The sequence below is a fragment of the Spermophilus citellus genome, assembly GCF_964194105.1.
Source record: "Spermophilus citellus genome assembly, chromosome: 17".
In the NCBI taxonomy this organism is placed as follows: domain Eukaryota; kingdom Metazoa; phylum Chordata; class Mammalia; order Rodentia; family Sciuridae; genus Spermophilus; species Spermophilus citellus.
In genome coordinates, this window is record NC_138199.1 from 5487275 (window position 1) to 5505898 (window position 18624).

General features: G+C 35.0%; 1 protein-coding gene across 31 annotated transcripts in view; it reads right to left on the minus strand.

Moving 5' to 3' along the window:
* The window catches only part of NCOR1 (nuclear receptor corepressor 1), a gene marked incomplete at its 3' end in the record, with an annotated part of 155741 nt that overhangs the window by 63119 nt on the left and 73998 nt on the right, over positions 1-18624 (minus strand). For 24 of the 31 annotated variants that reach the window (XM_081270139.1, XM_081270110.1, XM_081270113.1 and 21 more), the window contains 4 exons: positions 11770-11897; positions 8232-8449; positions 6382-6444; positions 4451-4590 (listed from right to left, as the gene is read on the minus strand). In XM_081270139.1, coding sequence (XP_081126265.1) covers positions 4451-4590; positions 6382-6444; positions 8232-8449; positions 11770-11897 — 549 coding nt within the window. The remainder of the gene's footprint in view (positions 1-4450; positions 4591-6381; positions 6445-8231; positions 8450-11769; positions 11898-18624) is intronic. The other 7 variants (XM_081270140.1, XM_081270131.1, XM_081270126.1 and 4 more) reach the window with 1 other exon arrangement.

Sequence of the window (18624 nt, forward strand, 5' to 3'; positions counted from 1 at the left end):
AATCCTATCAGAAGGGGCTGGGGTTGTCGCTCAGAGGTAGAGAGCTTGCCTAATACATTTATTGGGTTCGATCCTCAGCACCACATAAAAATAAATAAAATAAAGTTATTATGTCCATCTTTAAAAAAAAAAGATTCCATGAATGCTACCATAATATTTTCAAGCATTAGATAACAAATAGTATATGGATTTTTGCCCCTCCTTTGCAAATATTAACCCATTCTGTTTAGTCCTTTAACTAATGATTACAGAAGAAACAGCTTTTCACTACCACTGGGTAAAATTCTGCTCTTCACATGCAATAACCTGCAACATCTTCAAGCATTTTCTTCACTGAGATTTGACATTCCAAAACCTATGACATCTATGCATTCACCAATTTGATGAGTAAATTTGGCAAGATGCACAGGCATTTTATTTAACACCTACATATATACTACTGAGGATTGACAAGTATTAGTCATTTTAAGTGATGCTGGGGATTGAACTCAGGGCTTCACATACCCTAGGGAAAATGCTCTATCACTAAGCTACATCCCCAGCCCTTGAAATCTTTTTTAAAAAGATAAATACTCTAGATAGCAAGAGAAATCTGCTCTCTCTATCATTTTAATTGTGATTAATCATAATGATTAGAACTAGATGTTTTAGAGATGTTTGTGATTTTGTGTGTCAGCTTGGCTAGGACACTTTGCCCAGAGAGTTGACCAAACATTACTCTGGATGTTTCTGTACAGGTGTAATAAGATTAACATTTAAATGAGTAGGCTATAAATAAAACATATTACCCTCCATGGGGAGAGGAGGGGAGGAGGGCTCATCCAATCCACTGAAGGCCTAAGCAGAACAAACACTGACTTCCCTGGAGTAAGGAGGATTCTGAAGCAAAAGACTCCAATTCTTTTCTAAGTCTTTTCAGTCAGTCTACTCCATGGAAGTTAAACCCTCACGATCCCATGGGTCAATTCCTCCCGTCTTGCTCTTCTTCCTTCCTCATCTTTCATTTTTTTTCTTTCCTTATACCTCTCTCTATACATACACGTTCACATACTGCTGATTTTTTATCCTTGGAGAACCAGAACTAGTATGTTTCTTTTTGTTTTTGTTTTCTTAAATATGGGGGATTAAGCCCAGGGGTGTTTTACCACTGAGGGATCATCCCCAGCCCTATTTTGAGACAGGGTCTAAGTTGTCCAGCTATAGCCTCAAACTTGCAACATTTGTGCCTCAGCTTCCTGAGGTGCTAAAATTACACGTATCTGGCTAAAATATTTATCTTTAAAAAAATAACAGCTGGCTTGACATGGTACCATGCCTATAATTTCTGTCACTCAGGAGGTCAAGGCAGGAGGATCACAAATTCAATTCCAGCCTCATCAATTTAGTGAGACCCTGTCTCAAGTAAAAAATAAAAATGTGCTGGGGGGAGTAGTTTAGTGATAGAGAGAACCTGGATTCAATCTCTAGTACTAAAAAAAACAATACAAAACAAACACAACAAACATTTGATTCACTGTTTACTTGACTTTCTCCCAAAACATTTTAGATGGTATCTCCTGAACTCAAGACTTCATGTTGTTAATATATTTTTTTGTTGTGTTATTTTCTGTTCTTTATGTTTTGGTTCTTATAGGACACTTTATTGCAACCTCAAAGTTCCTTTGTATATACTCTTTTGAATCAATATTGTATTTGAAGGGCTAGGGCTGTGGCTCAGTGGTAGCATATTTCCCTGACATGTGTGAGGCACTGGGTTCAATTCCCAGCACCACATATAAATAAATAAAGGTCTATCAAAACTAAAAAAAATATTTTAAAAAAATATTATATATCAAGAATATATGATCTTTCAATTTAATTTATCTATTATGGATATCTGATTTTCCCTGCACATTTTACTGAAAAGACTGTCCTCTCTCCCATTGAATTGTGTCCTTTGCTGAGCATCATTAAATCTTAAATGTGGGGAAAAAAAAGAGTATATACTCTTCTTTGTAAGTTCACATCTTAGTAAACTTAAGTATTTGTGTTTTCATTACTCATTCTTCTCTCCTTAATGATACTAAAACATTTTGGTCTAAGAACCCTAAAGTATTAAAAAGTAATAAGGGGCTAGGGTTGTGGTTCAGTGGTAGAGAGCTCGCCTAGCGCGTGCAAGGCCCTGGGTTCGATCCTCAGCATCATATAAAAATAAATAAATTAAACAAAGGTGTTGTGTCCAACTACAACTAAAAAATAAATATTTTTTTAAAAAAGTATTAAGGACCCCATAGAGTCTGTTTTCTGATATTGTACCAAAATTTGGTAAGTAGTTGCTTAAAAGTTTGATGAAATCTGAAACCACATTAATAAAACGTTTTTGTACTCTATTATGTTAAAGTTTATTAATTTGTCTTATACTTCCATATGGGAATCCTTTAGCAATAAATAATATCCACTGTAATATCACCAACTGGTCATTTGAAAAATACTGAAGGGCTGGAGATACCGCTCAGTAGTAGAACACTAGCCTAGCATGCATAACACCCTGAGTTCCACTGCAGCACCAAAAAAGAAAAGCAAAAAGTTCTTAGTTATGCAGATTTTTCAAATTTGATATACTTCATTATATAGCAAATCACCAAATTATCTATAACCACTGATTTCATCAAAACAGTATAACTAGTTGGGCATGGTACATGCCTGTAATTCCAGCAGCTCAGGAGGCTGAGGCAGGAAGATCACAAGTTCAAAGCCAGCCTCGGCAACTTAGTGAGACCCAAAGCAACTTAGTGAGAGACCCTGTCTCAAAATAAAATTTAAAAAGAAAATAAAAAGGTGTGTCAGTGGTTGAGCATTCTTGGGTTCAATCTCTGGTACAACAACAACAAAAAAGTGTAACCAGAACATATTAAGTTCATGCTACCATACTATGGATCTGGAATACCCCCAAACCTCCATGTGTTAAAGGCTTGGCCTCAGCTCATGGAAACGGTAGAACCGTTAAGAGGTGTGCCCTAGCAGAAGAGCTCAGGTTGCTGAGTGTGTGTCCACGAAGGAGACATCAGGACTGGGTGCCCTTCCTTCCTGTGTATTTTCTCATATAGGCCATCAGGTGAACAGGCTTCTTCTACCACTGCTCCTGCCATGATGTGCTTGCTACCTTACCACAGGCTCCAAAGCAACCATAAACTGAAATCTCAAAAACTGTGAGCCAAAATAAACCTCTTCTCATTTTGATCATCTTAGGTATTTTCCTACACTTAGGGAAAACCCACACACAGTAAAGTAAAAGCATTTTCCAAAATTCTCCTTTTCATTTGCAAGCATGAAATTTAAAAGTGAAAACAAATACTATTTGTTATTTATTCTGAAAGACAGGCTCACTTATTGTCAGAAAAAAACACAAAACAAAAACAAAACAAAACAACAAAAAACCTGTCTGCCAAATACAAAAATTTGAAAAATCACATTGTCATGCTTTCAAGTAAAAAAAAAATATTCTATGAAAAAGGGAACATATTTCAGCCTGGAATTCAAACACCTGCAAAAGCACTTTTCCATGATAGAATAATCATATTTTTGTAAAAGAGCCATGTGTGTACTTCCCATTTCATTACACAGAGTAGTAAAATACGAGTACTTTAATGTAAACATTCAATCAAATTAATTTTTATTCTTCATCAAGGACATTCTTCAGTAAAACTAGCTTTTTCATTTTATTTTATCTTATTATCTATGGTGCTGGGGATCAAAACAGGGCCTTGCAAATGCTAGGCCAAATGCTCTACCACTGAGTTAAACCTCCACTTCTGAATCTGGTACTATTTTTTAAAAGTTGCTTGGAGATAAAGAACACATTGAGTACCAGCACACTGAGTATACTGCCATTCAGCAGTTTTATCCATCAATCCAAATATTAATATAGTAGAAAAAAGCAAATAACATCTTCATAGTTTCATGAAAGTATAAGCATTTTCCATTTTTACCTCAAAGGACTCTCCAAAACTCTAAGAACTACTATGCTAAAACTTCCTTATAAGAAAAATTCCAATAATAGTAATTTATTTCAAGTAAATTTTCAATAATTTGAAAATAATAATAATTTGAGTATAACCCCTGGTTTTTTATTCCACATAATCTTTGTCTTTGAAAAAAACATTTTTTTAATATACCAAATTGACTCATTCAATATGATAAAACGTCACCTAAAGTTTTCATTTAAACTTCCCATCTACAGTAATTCAAAAGTACTGAATTCCCATTACTACAAATAGGAACCTTTTTGATTAGTAAAACGGAAACCAGTTGACCTGTGTCAAGAAATTAGAATACTTCTTACAGGTAAATGCATAAATACAAATACAAGATACAAAAAAGTTTCTTCAAAATCAATCTCTGAAGTTTGAAAACACTTGAAGTTAAAAAAAAAAAAGATAAATCAAAGCTTCTCTACCTCTGATATACTCACTTTCTGTTTATGCTGTTGCAAGAGGTTGTCGAGATTGTGTCGTCTTTTATAGTTAAAATAGAAGTTTTTACACTGAGCTTCACTTTTAGTTCCCACCATTTTGGCAATTGCCGCCCAGTTACGGCCATGTTCTACTAAGCCTGTATTTTAAAAACAGATGAAGCATTAATTGAATAGTGACTGCAAGCAAGAGAAATAATAAATCAATGTAATCACTGTATTTACAATCATTAACACTACAAACATGCTTTCAATTACTTATAAATGTACTTCAATATTTACTGACTGAAAACTCATTTTTGTCCTGTATTTTCCCCCCAAATTTAAAATATGCTCATTAATAGAGGGCTAAATCTTACCTGTGCTATGTATATTTACAGGGGCAGGGCAACATTGGACCCACAGTTATAGTTCAAATGCTTGCAAACTAAGCAATTAGGTACTTCTAGATCCTAGAGACAGTGTATCAATAATAAGATAATCAAATATAAATGACTAACACAGTCTCATTTGTAGGAAACCTCACTGATAATCAGGATTTATGCCAGTCAATTCACAATCAAGCAATGCCCTCAAAAAATTAACCAGTTTTTTAAAATCCTATTTTAATATAACACATCACAGAAAATTATGCAATTTAATAATTCTCTAATCAAACAACTATACACACACATATATGTGGAAAAATATGAGTATATAATTGTATATATACATACGTAGACAACAATATAAAGATATACTTTAGATATAGGTATACATAAACAGAAATTCCCAGTACAAATTTAACAATTTATAGGTAAACATCAGTTTTTCAAGGTTAATACAAATAGCTCCCTTAATAATAAGGGAGAAAGACCATTACCAAATCTTGCCTGATAGTTTCTTAAAGAGTATAGATTAGATAGTTAAACATAGATATATCTGTCTGAAAAAGATCATTCCATGATACAGCTTACACCTGCTTATTTAAATATGATATTTTGATGATGACATGAGAATAAACGTGAATCTTCTCAAAAACAATGCAGATTTAGCATTTGCCAATCATGGCAAATAAGGTTCAAATAAAAATACTTTAAAAATAGAACACTGTAAACTGTTTGATTTTTGGTTAAGTTTGCTTATATTTGAGTCTAAGACACATTATTTATTATCTGATAAATAGTAAATAAATCTGAAATATGTCACCAAAAGGCCAAGTTACATATAACAATTTCCCTTTGGAACTACAAGGTAAATATTTAAACAACAAAAGAATTAATCTTTCTTAAAATTAACTACCAATATTTACCCTAATGTAATTTAGTTCAATTTTAAATCATACTACATTAATAAGCAACAAGAGAAAACTGCAAGGTACATAAAGTTCCATAGTAAGATGACACAGTAAAGTAACAGAGAAGAACTCAAAACTTTAGTCTGCTTGGCTATAAACTTCATGTTCTCTCCTCCTTAGTGCAATTTCTTTAATGGTTTATTTATTCTATTTCTGTGGAATTGGGGATTTAATCCAGGGGCATTCTACCACTGAGCTACACTTCATTCTGTTTTATTTTTAGTTTTATTTTGAGTCAGTGTCTCCCTGAGTTGCTCAGGGTGGCCTTTAACTTTCAATCTCCCAAGTATCTGGAATTACAAATATGGGCCACTATTCCTGACACTTAATGGTTTATAATCAAAAGACTTAACCCAAATGCAAACTGAAAAAGTAGGTGCCATTCTATTGAATGTAACTCTATCATTATAGTACCTTAAGGGTACTATACTATCAAAAAGAACTCTTAAATTTGCTTAGAAACCCTACCCTCTTGGAAGAACCTTTTCATTTCCTAAATTACAAAAGTATTTCTATTATGCTCATGACTAATCACCCTTTAAAACAAAAACAAACTAAAAAAAAACCTTGAGAAGATCTAACTATTATAATTTACCTTTTTTAGCCACTTCCATTTCTTCTTCTGTCCATCGAGAGGTCTCCACAGGCTCTGTGGAAACTAAAACAAAACGAGAAAACTCAGTTAAGCAGAGAGGAAAAAAAGAGAAAGAAAAATCCTTCGAAGGGTAGGGTTGCACACACCAGTAATCCCAACAGCTTGGGAGGCTGAGGCAGGAGGACTGTGAGTTCAAAGACAGCCTCAGCAACTCAGTGAGACAGTGTCTCTAAATAAAACACAAAAAAGGGCTGGGGATGTGGCTTAGTGGTTGAGCGCCCCTGGATTCATTCCCTAGTACCAAAAAAAGAAAAGAAAAATCCTTCATTCAGACAAACAATGTAATCTGTAAACTCTTCACCTGCTATAAAGTCTGTTTAAAGCATTTGGTAGGAAATAAAAACAACAACTATGAAAATTAGATGCTATCAGTCTCTTTTCTATCAACTAGATGGAAAAGTTTTACTTTTCTCAGCAACACAGTCTTTCTCAATGTTCTCAGAAGTTCTATCCATGTCTACATGTTTGAACACCTTTAGCTTAGTTTTAAGAAAGTCTCACCTCACCCAAGCTTTCCAGCTTAAAAGATCACTCCTCTTTTCTTGCATTGTCAAAGGACAAAATAACCCTGTTTCTCTTTGGCTGGGAACAGTGCCCTCTCCCTTTCTCTGAACCCTCATCTTGACCTAACTCTTTTTGTTCATTTCTGTTTCTGGTATCCAGCAGGCACAAAGGGATAATGCACTGAACGTTTGCTCTCTTACTTCAGAAAGAAAACTGAAAATATCAAGCCTGAAATGAACTCTTGCTACATTCTTACTCAATTTATAGTAACATAATCATCTGAATTATGAATAGGCTCCTCAGACTGATTTTTGAATCCTCCTTGTCACTTTCTACTCACACCCAATGACATGTATCAACTATCGTGTCCTTCACATATACAACATCTGCTTCCATTCTTGAGCCCTTCTAATCTGACCTTCACCTACCACTTCCAGACCTATCTTGCTAAAGTACAAATCTAATCAGAGCACTCTTCTATGTAAAAACCTTTGCAAGCTCTCTCCTTTGTAAGCAAAACAGATATAGTTCATACAAAGCCCATCATGATCTGTCCCTCTGCCTATGTTTGCTTTTTGTTGTTGTTGTTTTTGCTACTGGGGATTTAACTCAAGGGTAGGAGCATTACCACTGAGCTACACTCATTCCTAGAACTTGCACTATCTTTCATATTTCATGTTATGGGAAAATTGGTACCACGAATCACTGATGGTGGTACTTATCATTCAAACAATCCTTTTATAAACTAATGAGACAGTACTTTTAAAAGAGAGAGAGAAATATGCTTGGATTCTAGGCCCAATATAAATTTGCCTTAAGAATTTATTCCTATGAAAAATAATTTAACAGAAAAACAATGCTATGTGCACAGATTTTTTTTTCCCATTATAGTGTTGTCTATATTGGTTTAAGATGAGGAATGGGACTGCCTGATTAAATAACTCATGTCTCAGGAAAAAAATGCCAACACTTATGGCCATTTACAAAGTAAAAATGGAGATTACTAAGAAATTAGAAAATATCTGATATATAACAAGTAAAAACATTAAAACAAAAAGTGATACGCCCACTAGGATTATAACTAATTAAAAAAGAAAAACAGCTGTATTTGAGTAGCAAGATTGTGGCTCATGTTCATTTTCAAAAAAACTGACATTAATAAAGTTCAAAAAATTTAAAGATCAGACTTCAGGATTATTTGTAGATTATCAACATTAGAGAACCCTAATACTGAGAGAGAATTCCATACAAATTATGGCCTATTCATGCCAATTCCTCCCACTCACTGGGTTCTGGTGGTGGTGGCAGAGGTGGTGGAGGCTCTTCAGTGGCAGCTGCAGCTGCGGCACTGGCAGCTGCAGCTTCATTTGTCATGGACCTGGTGATTCGCCCCTTCCGGCGGCCTTGACTGTTGGCAGTCTTTCGCCCCCTAGGCGTGGCCTGTTCTCTCTCCTCAGTTTCTTCTGTTGTAGTTTCCATCTTATCCTTTTCCTTGGTATTTTCTCTAGAAACAAAAGCAATGAAAATTTGTGTGTATCAAACAAGGCTGCAGTATTGGACATCCTTTACTTAAAAATTGAATAAATCTAACCAATCTCTTATTTATTTTTAAAAAATTTAGGTAAAATTCTTTTTTTTTTAAGAGACAGAATTTTTTAAATATTTATTTTAGTTTTTTGGCGGACACAACATCTTTGTTTGTATGTGGTGCTGAGGATTGCACCCGGGTGGCACACATGCCAGGCAAGCACGCTACCGCTTGAGCCACATCCCCAGCCCCAGGTAAAATTCTTTTATGCCCTAATTTTGAAGAGTTCTGGCTGGTTAAAATGAAAATATTCCATACGTTTTTAAAAAAAAACATATTAATGGACTTACATTTTAAACATATTTCAAATTAACTGATTCAAAACCAGAATATTCCACGAGGAAATTAACAAATAGCAGCACAAGATCCCCTAGACCTGCAATTCAAAGGCATGGTCTATACCAAATGACAGGAGTCCAGGGTGTTTTACACTTGCTCTAAGTTGTCTTATTAGTGAAATGAAGAAGCTGAAACAGATAGTAAGTACCTTTATGATTGATGCTTACTCTATAGTAGTAATCCACAATACTGTTTCATTAAACCAGACTCAGTGTTCTGAACACTACCAATACTGATTACATCCCAGGGCAAAGATGCCTTGGATTTACTAGCCTAGCAATAACTTTGGAAAAATAGCCTCATTCCCATGAGCCTCAGTTTCTTCATCTGTAAAATAAAGATAATGGTAATATATTTCTTTTCTTTTTTTTTAAATTTTTTTTATTTTTTTTTTATTATTGGTCGTTCAAAACATTACATAGTTCTTAATATATCATATTTCACAGTTTGATTCAAGTGGGTTATGAACTCCCATTTTTACCCCGTATACAGATTGCTGTATCACATCAGTTACACTTCCATTGATTTACATATTGCCATTCTAGTGACTGATGTATTCTGCTGTCTATCCTATTCTCTACTATCCCCCTTCCCCTCCCCTCCCCTCCCCTCCCCTCCCCTTTTCTCTCTCTACCCCCTCTACTGTAAATCATTTCTTCCACTTGTATTATTTTTCTCTTACCCCTCCAATGGTAATATATTTCATAGAGCTGTTGCAAAGATTAAAGAATAATACAAGAGAAGAGGGGGTGGCAATCTAAGATGGAAGGCACTGAGTAAGGGGTCACTTTTTCCAAATTAAAGGTATTCAAACATGTAGATATGGCATGAAACTTTTGAGAACACTAAGACATGACCCTGAGAAGTGTGGTATTCCAACTGCCAACACAGAAGCAAACTTGACCATATCTCAATTTCCCAACATGCTTTATTAATTCTTATTTCCAAGATTTTTTCTCCTTGTAAACAGTTGTTGTATCTTGCCTTGCTCTCCCCTAGTAGATTATAAACTACCTGGAAATAGTATACATCTTAAGTATTTTTTGTATTCTCCTTAAGATTTAGCCCAAATAGATAATGAATTGTTAAAATAACTTAGAAGCTAGGTGTGGTCGTGCACACATAAGTAATCCCAGCTACCTGGGAGGCAGAAGGACTACAAATTTGACGCCAGCCTCAGCAACTTGGCAAGACCCTATCTCAAAATTAAAAATATAAAGGGCTGAGGGTATAGTTCAGTGGTACAGTGCTTTGGATTCAACCCCAGTACTGCCAAAAATAAGTAAATGCATAGACACATGCACACATACATACAAAACAATAACAACAATAGATAAAATTTTAAGAAAAAAGTAAAACTAAGGTATAGCAGTTCTAAGAAAGAAAAAAAAAAGATAAAAGTAAAACCAGGTAAGGTAGTTCCACTTGAGCAGAACCACTGACTATGTGGTAGGATAAAAGTTTAACCTAAACTAAAATAACCTAAACTTTTCCTTTATACGCATCTTCCTAAGATATAAAATTAGAAAAGCATGAATATCTAACACTTTTCAAACCATATCAAGTGACTTAGGCAGCTTTAGTCACCCTAGAACTAGGTAAAACTTAAGTACTTCCAAGAGGATTACAGAAACAAAATAGATATTAAAAAGGAACAAACCATTTACACATCAAACACCCTGGATAAATCTCAAAGAAATTTATAAGTTAATAAGTCACATAACACATTACATACTTGCTATAGGCTGGATCTTAAATATTCTCAAAAGGTCCATGTGTTTAAAAGTTTGGTCCCTAGGGCAGTACTAGAGAGAGACAATGGAGCCTTTAGAAGGCAGAGCCTAGTGGGAGGTTTTTAGGTCATTGGGGGCTTGCCCTTGAAGGGAATTCTGGGATCCTGGCCTCTTCCTCTCTTTCTATCTTCTTTCCTTCCTGGCCAGGAGGTTAATGGTTTTGGTACTTCATGTGCTCCCTTGATGATATGCTGTGTTGCCACAGGCCCAAACAATTATGGATTAAAACCTCCAAATATATGAGCCAAAGATATACGTTGGTTATCTCAGGTATTTGCTATAGTGACAGAAACCTGACTAATGCATACTGTATGACTCCATTTCTATATAATTCTAGAATAGGCAGAAGCGGTTGCCACAGGCTAGGAATGGGGGCAGAGAAACCTATTACAAATTTGATATCACTTCAAAGAAGCCTACATGAATAGGATGACTGGAAATGCTCTACACAAGTACATACACTTGTCTAAACACATCAATCTAAAATTGATGAATTTTAGTCTACATTATTTGTAAACTTAATAGTTCGGGGTAAACAACCAATCCAGTGCCTGAGGCCCTCTGTGCCTAAATGTATACAAAAGCCTCAGTGGCTGTCTCTGACTGGCAAAATGACAGACTAACTTTCATTATACTTTGCTTTCTTTTCCTGATTTTCTATAATGAACATTAATTAATTTTTATTACCAGGAAAATGGCAACAGCAAATAAATTGGGAAATGTATTTTATATAATATGGTCAATGAACCTAGAATATACTATATTAGTGAAAAGTTCCTTTCTCAGCATTTTTACACTACCTAAGGTACACTATCTGAGGCTCATAAAAGAGCCTGAGGAATCTTCCAAATCCAAGATTAAATTAAATTCAACACATCTTTGTGAGAAGTACGCATTATTGTAGCTCATCCTGTCTGAAAAGGAGTAAGTCATGGCTGGCAAATAAATCCAATAAGCCAAGAAATTATACTTCATTACTTAGTCATGTCAAATAACAAAACCCATATCCCACTGATTCTTTTATCCAATATTTCACACCTTCAAAAGACTCAGTTTCATTATTTAAAAGTAACTACAACACTTATTAATAATTATTTAACTCACTTAGAGTCCTCCTTCTCATCCTTTTCCTCTTCATCTTTCTTTTCTTCTTCTTTTTTTTCTGTTTTTTCTGCTTTATCCTCTTCTTTTTCTTCTACTTTTTCTTCTTGTGAGGGTCGGGCAATTTGCTGCTAGAATAAATCATCATTTGTGAAACACAAAGGTACCAGCAATAGATTCTCACATTGTGATGACAAATTATAATAGCCATCTAAACATTTTAAATAATTATTAATCATTTACAATATAATTGGTGGCCATGAATTAAAAATCAAGCAATACTTTTATGATATATTTTATATGTATTATTTAAAAGGTATTATACATACATACATACACAAATGCTCAGAGCACTTAGATCTATCGGAGAGGTGAAAGTGTTAAAATTCCACTTGGAAATCTGAGATTGGTGCTCTCTTTGCAAGCCCTATCTAATCTGTCACTCAAGAATTCCATTTCAAAATATATTTCAAAACACACATATACAATTTTTTCAAACCATCCCTATCATTAAATACTTAATGTATTCCTATTTTTTCCATTATTATAAATGAAACTATAAGAAACATCTTTATGCATTTTTAGGAGGAACATCCATTTAATGAGTAGTTGACATTTAACGGAATAGTTGACTGAAGTAATTTGGAAAAATTCTAAAGATATAGTACATTGAAGAGAAGTAAAACATTCAAATATTCCTAAACTGAAACTACAGCCATGTAAATGTGTTCCTACTTACTCCTAAAAGAAAACATCGAAGAAAGATATTGGGCAATCAGACCCTTTCATTTCTGATGTCACATTTATTAAAACTGCAAGTCTAAAAGAAAACACTAAGAATGCTATATTATTTTTATTTAATTCAGAAATCAAGACTGCATAATGTAATGAGGACAGAACTCCAGGGCATCTTTACTGCAAAGCCTTTTGGCCTGTGCATATTTCCCTCCAACGCCCATCCTTCCCACATTCTCCTTACTGCTCCGGACTCATCTACACAAGCCCAGCGCTTTCTTACCTTTGTCTAGAACACCCTTTCTGCCCTTTCTTGCCTGGAAAAATCCTACATATGCTCTGAGATTAAATTTGAAATGCTACATTTCCTGGGAGGTAAAATCATAATAACCTGGTTCACCTGCCAGAACTAAAATCAGCAGTTCTTCTCTCCAGATGCAACTATTCATACCCCACCCATTCCACACCTTCACTGTTGCTGATTCTGCTTGGTCCTTTGATTCTTTATTCTACGGAATTTTCACAGTCCATCAAAAACTGCATTTGCTAATCAACTTGCTAAATCATTTCAAGATCGTAATTCCCTCATTTGTTTTATCTGATCTTCCCAATTTTCAACCTGGCTAATTGCCAGTTTCATTTCCTAATTAAAAAAAAAATGGGTGGATTTCAAATGTATGTTTTGCAACTTTAAGTAAGTTTGCCTTGCAATTGGGAATGTTTAATTCAGCTCTAACTGACTTCCTAGCATACCATAGTGCGCAAAAGACTGGTTTCAAATGCTAATAACTTAAGTCAGACATAAGTGAACCATTAATTTGTCATTAAACCAGTAAGATACCAACATTTTGTCTAGTCAGTGAGCTGCTGTTATGGTATGAATATGAAATATCCCCCCAAAGCTCATGTACTAGAAACATGTTATCCAATGTAGCAGTATTCAAAGACGAAATGGTTAGATTATGGTAGCAACAGCTTGTTCAGTAGTTTAATCAATTTGATGGATTAATAAATTGAAAGGATTATTGTACAAGTTGATAACTATAGATGAGTGGGGCATGGCTAGAGGAAGTAGATCGTGGGGCCATACCCTTGGAGAATATATCTTGTACCCTGGCTCCTTGCTCCCTTTCTCAGCTTCCTGACTGCTCTGATCTGGGCAATTTTCCTCTACCATGCCCTTCCACCATGATATTCTGCCTCACCTCAGACTCAGAGCAATGGAACTGAGATGTCTGAAGCTGTTAGCTCAAACTAAACTTTTTGTCCTCTAAGCTGTCCTTGTGAAGTATTTTGGTTACAGTGATGAAAAGCTGACTAACACAGCTGTGTAACCTAGAAATTGGTGTAGAGTATGAAGATATGAAGGGAGATGTCAACAGAGCAGATGGTAAGGAAAGAGATTAAAATTTCCTTTAGTCCTGGGTGATACATATAATTTTTTTTTTAAAATTTGTTCTAATTTGTTATACATGACAGAAGAATACATTTTGACAAATCATATATAAATGGAGTATAACTTCTCATTCTTCTGGTTATACATGATGTAGAGCTACATCAGTCTTGTACTCATTATCTGCATATAGTAGAATGAATCGGACATTATTACCCTATCATTCCTACCCTCATATCCCCTCCCCTTCCTTCACTCCCCTGCTAATCCAAAGTACCTCTATCCACCTGCCTCCCGGCCCTTATTGTGAATTAGTATTTGCATGTCAGAGAAAACATTCAGCCTTTCTTTGGGATTGGCTTATTTCACTCTAGTTCCATCCATTTACTGGCAAATCCTGTAATTTCATTCTTCTTTAATACTGAGTAATAGTCCACTGTGTATATATACTACAATTTCTTTACCTATTGAATTTCATTCTTAATACTGAGTAATATTCCATTGTGTATATATACCACAATTTCTTTATCTATTGAAGGGCACCTAGGTTGGGTCCATAGTTTAGTTATTGTGAATTGAGCTTCTATAAACACTGATGTGGCTAATTTTAAGTCCTTTGGGTATAAACCGTGGAGAAAGATAGCTAGGTCGAATGGTGGTTCCATTCCATGTTTTCTGAGGAATCGCCATACTGCTTTCCAGAGTGGTTGCACCAATTTGCAGTACCACTAGCAATGTGTGAGTGTACCTTTTTCTCCATAACCTTGCCAACATTTATTGTTGCTTGTAGCTTGTATTCTTGATAATTGCCATTCTGACTGGAGTGAGATGGTATCCCTGTAGTTTTGATTTGCATTTCTCTGTTAGAGATGTTGAATGCTTTTTCATATATTTGGTGATCGACTGTATTTCTTCTGTGAAGTGTCTGTTCAGTTTCTTAGTCCATTTGTTCATCGGGTTATTTGTTTTGGGGGTATTAAGTTTTTTGAGTTCTTCATATATCCTGTAGATTAGTGCTCTATCTGAAGTGTGTGTGGTAAAGATTTTATCCTGTTCTGTAAGCTCTCTCTTCTCTTACTGTTTCCTTTGCTGTGAAGACGCTTTTTAGTTTGAGTCCATCTTGATACATACAATCTTATTCCCCTTATATTTTACTGCTTCTAAAGGCAACCAGGGCTTTGAAGAAAGTAAGCAATACCACACATTCCCTTCTGAAATCCAACCAATAGATGACTACTCTTCCCTGGTCCTAGGGACTGAGACGCAAATGTAGCACCTGCTTAAACCAGTCATGGAAAGAAGACTGTAGCTCCCAGCTCTAATTAAAGTGTGGAAATGATCCAAAGAAACTGACAGAGTTGCTAGATTAGAGTGTGGTCAAATATAAGGCACCTCTCCAGTGGAACCTCTCATCACTGTATGCTGAGCAGGCAACATTGAGTAAGCACAGCCAGCAGAGAATTGAATCTTACCTATGGACAATCTGCACAAACATTTATCACAACACATGCCACTGACATTAAAGAAAATAAGGAACATCTCTAATTTAAAGAGGTGGTTAGGATTACTTTTGTTTCAAGCAAATCTGTAGAGAAGTACCAATCTGGGTGGTATAGGATGGAGTTTGCATGTTAAAACCCTCAACCATTTCTATAGGCTGGCTACAGCAGAAGAAGCCCAATCTTTCTAAAAGTTCTCTAGAAAGACAAAGGCTTCCCAGCGGTTCCTTGTCCTGGTTTCCCTTCCTTTTAAGCCCAATATTTATGGAGTTAATAAAACAACTGTGATTCTGTTAGGAAGGTTCTCACAACATGAAACACTTCCATCAACAAGTTATTCACTACAAATGTAAGTGCACATTATAAAATGAAAATTCAAATAAAAAAAGAAAGGTATGTACACTGCAATATGATCAGGGACAAACAGGATCCAGTTAGATCCTTATAGCAACATCAAATAACAGTTAATACTGAGACTTTATCACTACTCTATGTAACTGAATTCTACACTCTATTTGTATGTTAAAATGCCCAAATCTATAAAACAGAAAAATAGATGAATTCCCACTTAGCACACACTAAGTTACCAAGAAACAAAATGACTAAATTTAAGAACAAGCAAGAATATGTAACTGAAAGTGTACAATGCAGTGTTGTTTTACTACTGGGCAATATTTCCTTTCAAAATATACTTCAAGCAAAAAAATATCAAATACATTAATAATAAATGCCTTGAAGACCAAATGAATTTTCAGACTAACTGCTGAAGAATGAAAGCTGTCAACTGAAAAAAAACCCACACCATGATGATGGCAATAAAGAAATCTTAACTACCAACTATTAGATACTCTCCATGTGCTTTACACTACACTCCCAAGACTTTACACACACACACACACACACACACACACACACACACACACTTCTCATTGAATCTGCAAAGTACGTATTAGTTCTCCCATTCTCACAGATATAAAAACTAAGTTCCTGGGTACAGAGTGATTAAGCATTTTGGGGTCAAAAGCTATACCAAATTTTTAAACACGTCTAAAATATTATTTCAAATCAGTGCCTATTTACCAATGACTTCAAAATTGCTACATTTATGTAGGTGTATGTTTCTGAATATCTGAAGAATTAAAAAATGCTGACATAAAGGGGGAAATGGTGTTAGCATAAAAGAAAAACACAAATTCCTATAAAAAGAAACTAAGTATTTGGAAATGAAGAATGTGGTTTTTAAAAGTAACCGGCTTTACACTGCTGGTTAATATTAGGTACCACAGAAATTCCATCTGCACAGTATTTAGCTGGAAAGCACAGCATTTCCTAATGGAAGAAAATTTTACTTGTAATGAAAAGAACATATTCCTCATACATAAAAAATAAATTACTACCTGACGTGTTATTTGTAATTATAGATTCCAACTAGTAACACTTATAAGTGGTTTTGGCTTTCAATCTCCAATTACGTATTTATTACTTCTATTAAATATATAAAGAACTGCCCTCACTCTTCACAGGATGCTACCAAGTTGAACTATTAAAATAGTTTTGAGCAAATAAAATAGAATTATGAGAAGAGTTAAAATTTCTGCCAATAATTATCTGAAGACAATTTTAACAAAATATGAATCTAATTTCCCTATGATTCTAAGATTTAAAATTCATTTTCAGAGTAAATAATATGAAATAGCTGGTTAAAAAAAATCAAACCTGATAAACTTGGAATAATTCAGTCAACAGCATACTATACATTCATCTGCTAAATAAAAATTACTCTTATGGGTAGGAAGAGGGCACAAGGAAGAAATAAAAAATTGAAAGGATCAAGCACAAACTTCAGCACAATTCTAATGATTCTTGAAGTAAATTTGCCACAGTCACTCTGGGGTTACCTGAGATAATCCTCCTGATTCAAGCTTGACTGAACAATAAGTCAGTAAAATGACTCTCAAATCAGTTATCTGTATATATCACCATGGTAATCAAAAGGGTGATATGCTCATTTTAAAAAAATTTAACCTCATAACTAGATTCTTAATAAAGAGGTAGTTCTGAATTTTTTCTATATAGCGAACTCTATATATCCAATCCAGATCTTTTTCCCATGCTCTAAATTTACATTATTTAACTAGTCACAATACTTAAACATTAACTTGGATTGCTACCTGGACATATGACAGGTCTTTCAAACTCAGTCATATCCAAAACTTGTTCCTTCTTCAGTCATACCTATCATAGCAAAAGGCAATTCCACAATTCAAAACTCGATGTTTTCCTTGATTACGGTCCTCTCATCCTTACAGTCAATCCAGCAAAACCTATTGGCTTTACCTTCAAAAATACATATCCAGGGGCTAGGAGGCATATAGCTCAGTGGTACAGTATTTGCCTCCTATGCAAAAGGCCCTGGTTTCCATCCTCAAAAGCATAAACACACACACACACACACACACACACACACACACACACACACACTCATTTAGACATATCCAGAAACTAATTAAACCTCTTGGTTTTACCTTAAAAAATACCAAGTAACTGATCACTGATCCTGCAAAGTAAGTACTAGTTTTCCCACCTCCCCAATAGAATCTTGACCAAGCCACAGGAATTATAATAACCTCCTAACCGGTCTCATTCTTCTCTTGCCTCCTTACAATCTATTTTCAACAATGCAGCCAGTGTGACCACATCACAACAGAAAGCTGAAATTATCTTCTGCAAAAAAGCCCAAGTCCTTAAACTAAACCTTCGAATTTCTGCAAAACTTCTCATCATTTTGACACAAATAAATGGAATGAAGCACACAAGCATTCTTAAATGCTTAGGCGATTCTTAAAATGGAAATAAGAATCTTTTGGTCTGAGACAATGGTCCAAGCCCATCATTAACTCCCTCCTCTCCCAAATTCCCAGTGAAACAGCCAGAGAAACATAAAACTAAAAAAAAAAAAAAAAAAAAAAAATCCTTCAAGCCCTGTAATCCCAGTGGCTCCGGAGGCTGAGGCAGGAGGATTTAAAGTTCAAAGTGAGTCTCAGCAATTTAGCAAGGCCCTAATCAACTCAGTGAATTAAATTATAACAAGAGCTGGGGATGTGGCTAATTAAATTATAACAAGAGCTGGGGATGTGGCTCAGTGGTTGAGTGCTCAGGGTTTAATCCCTGGTACCCAAAAAAAAAAAAAAAAAAGAACGAATGAAAGAAAAAAAACAAAAATTCTTCCAA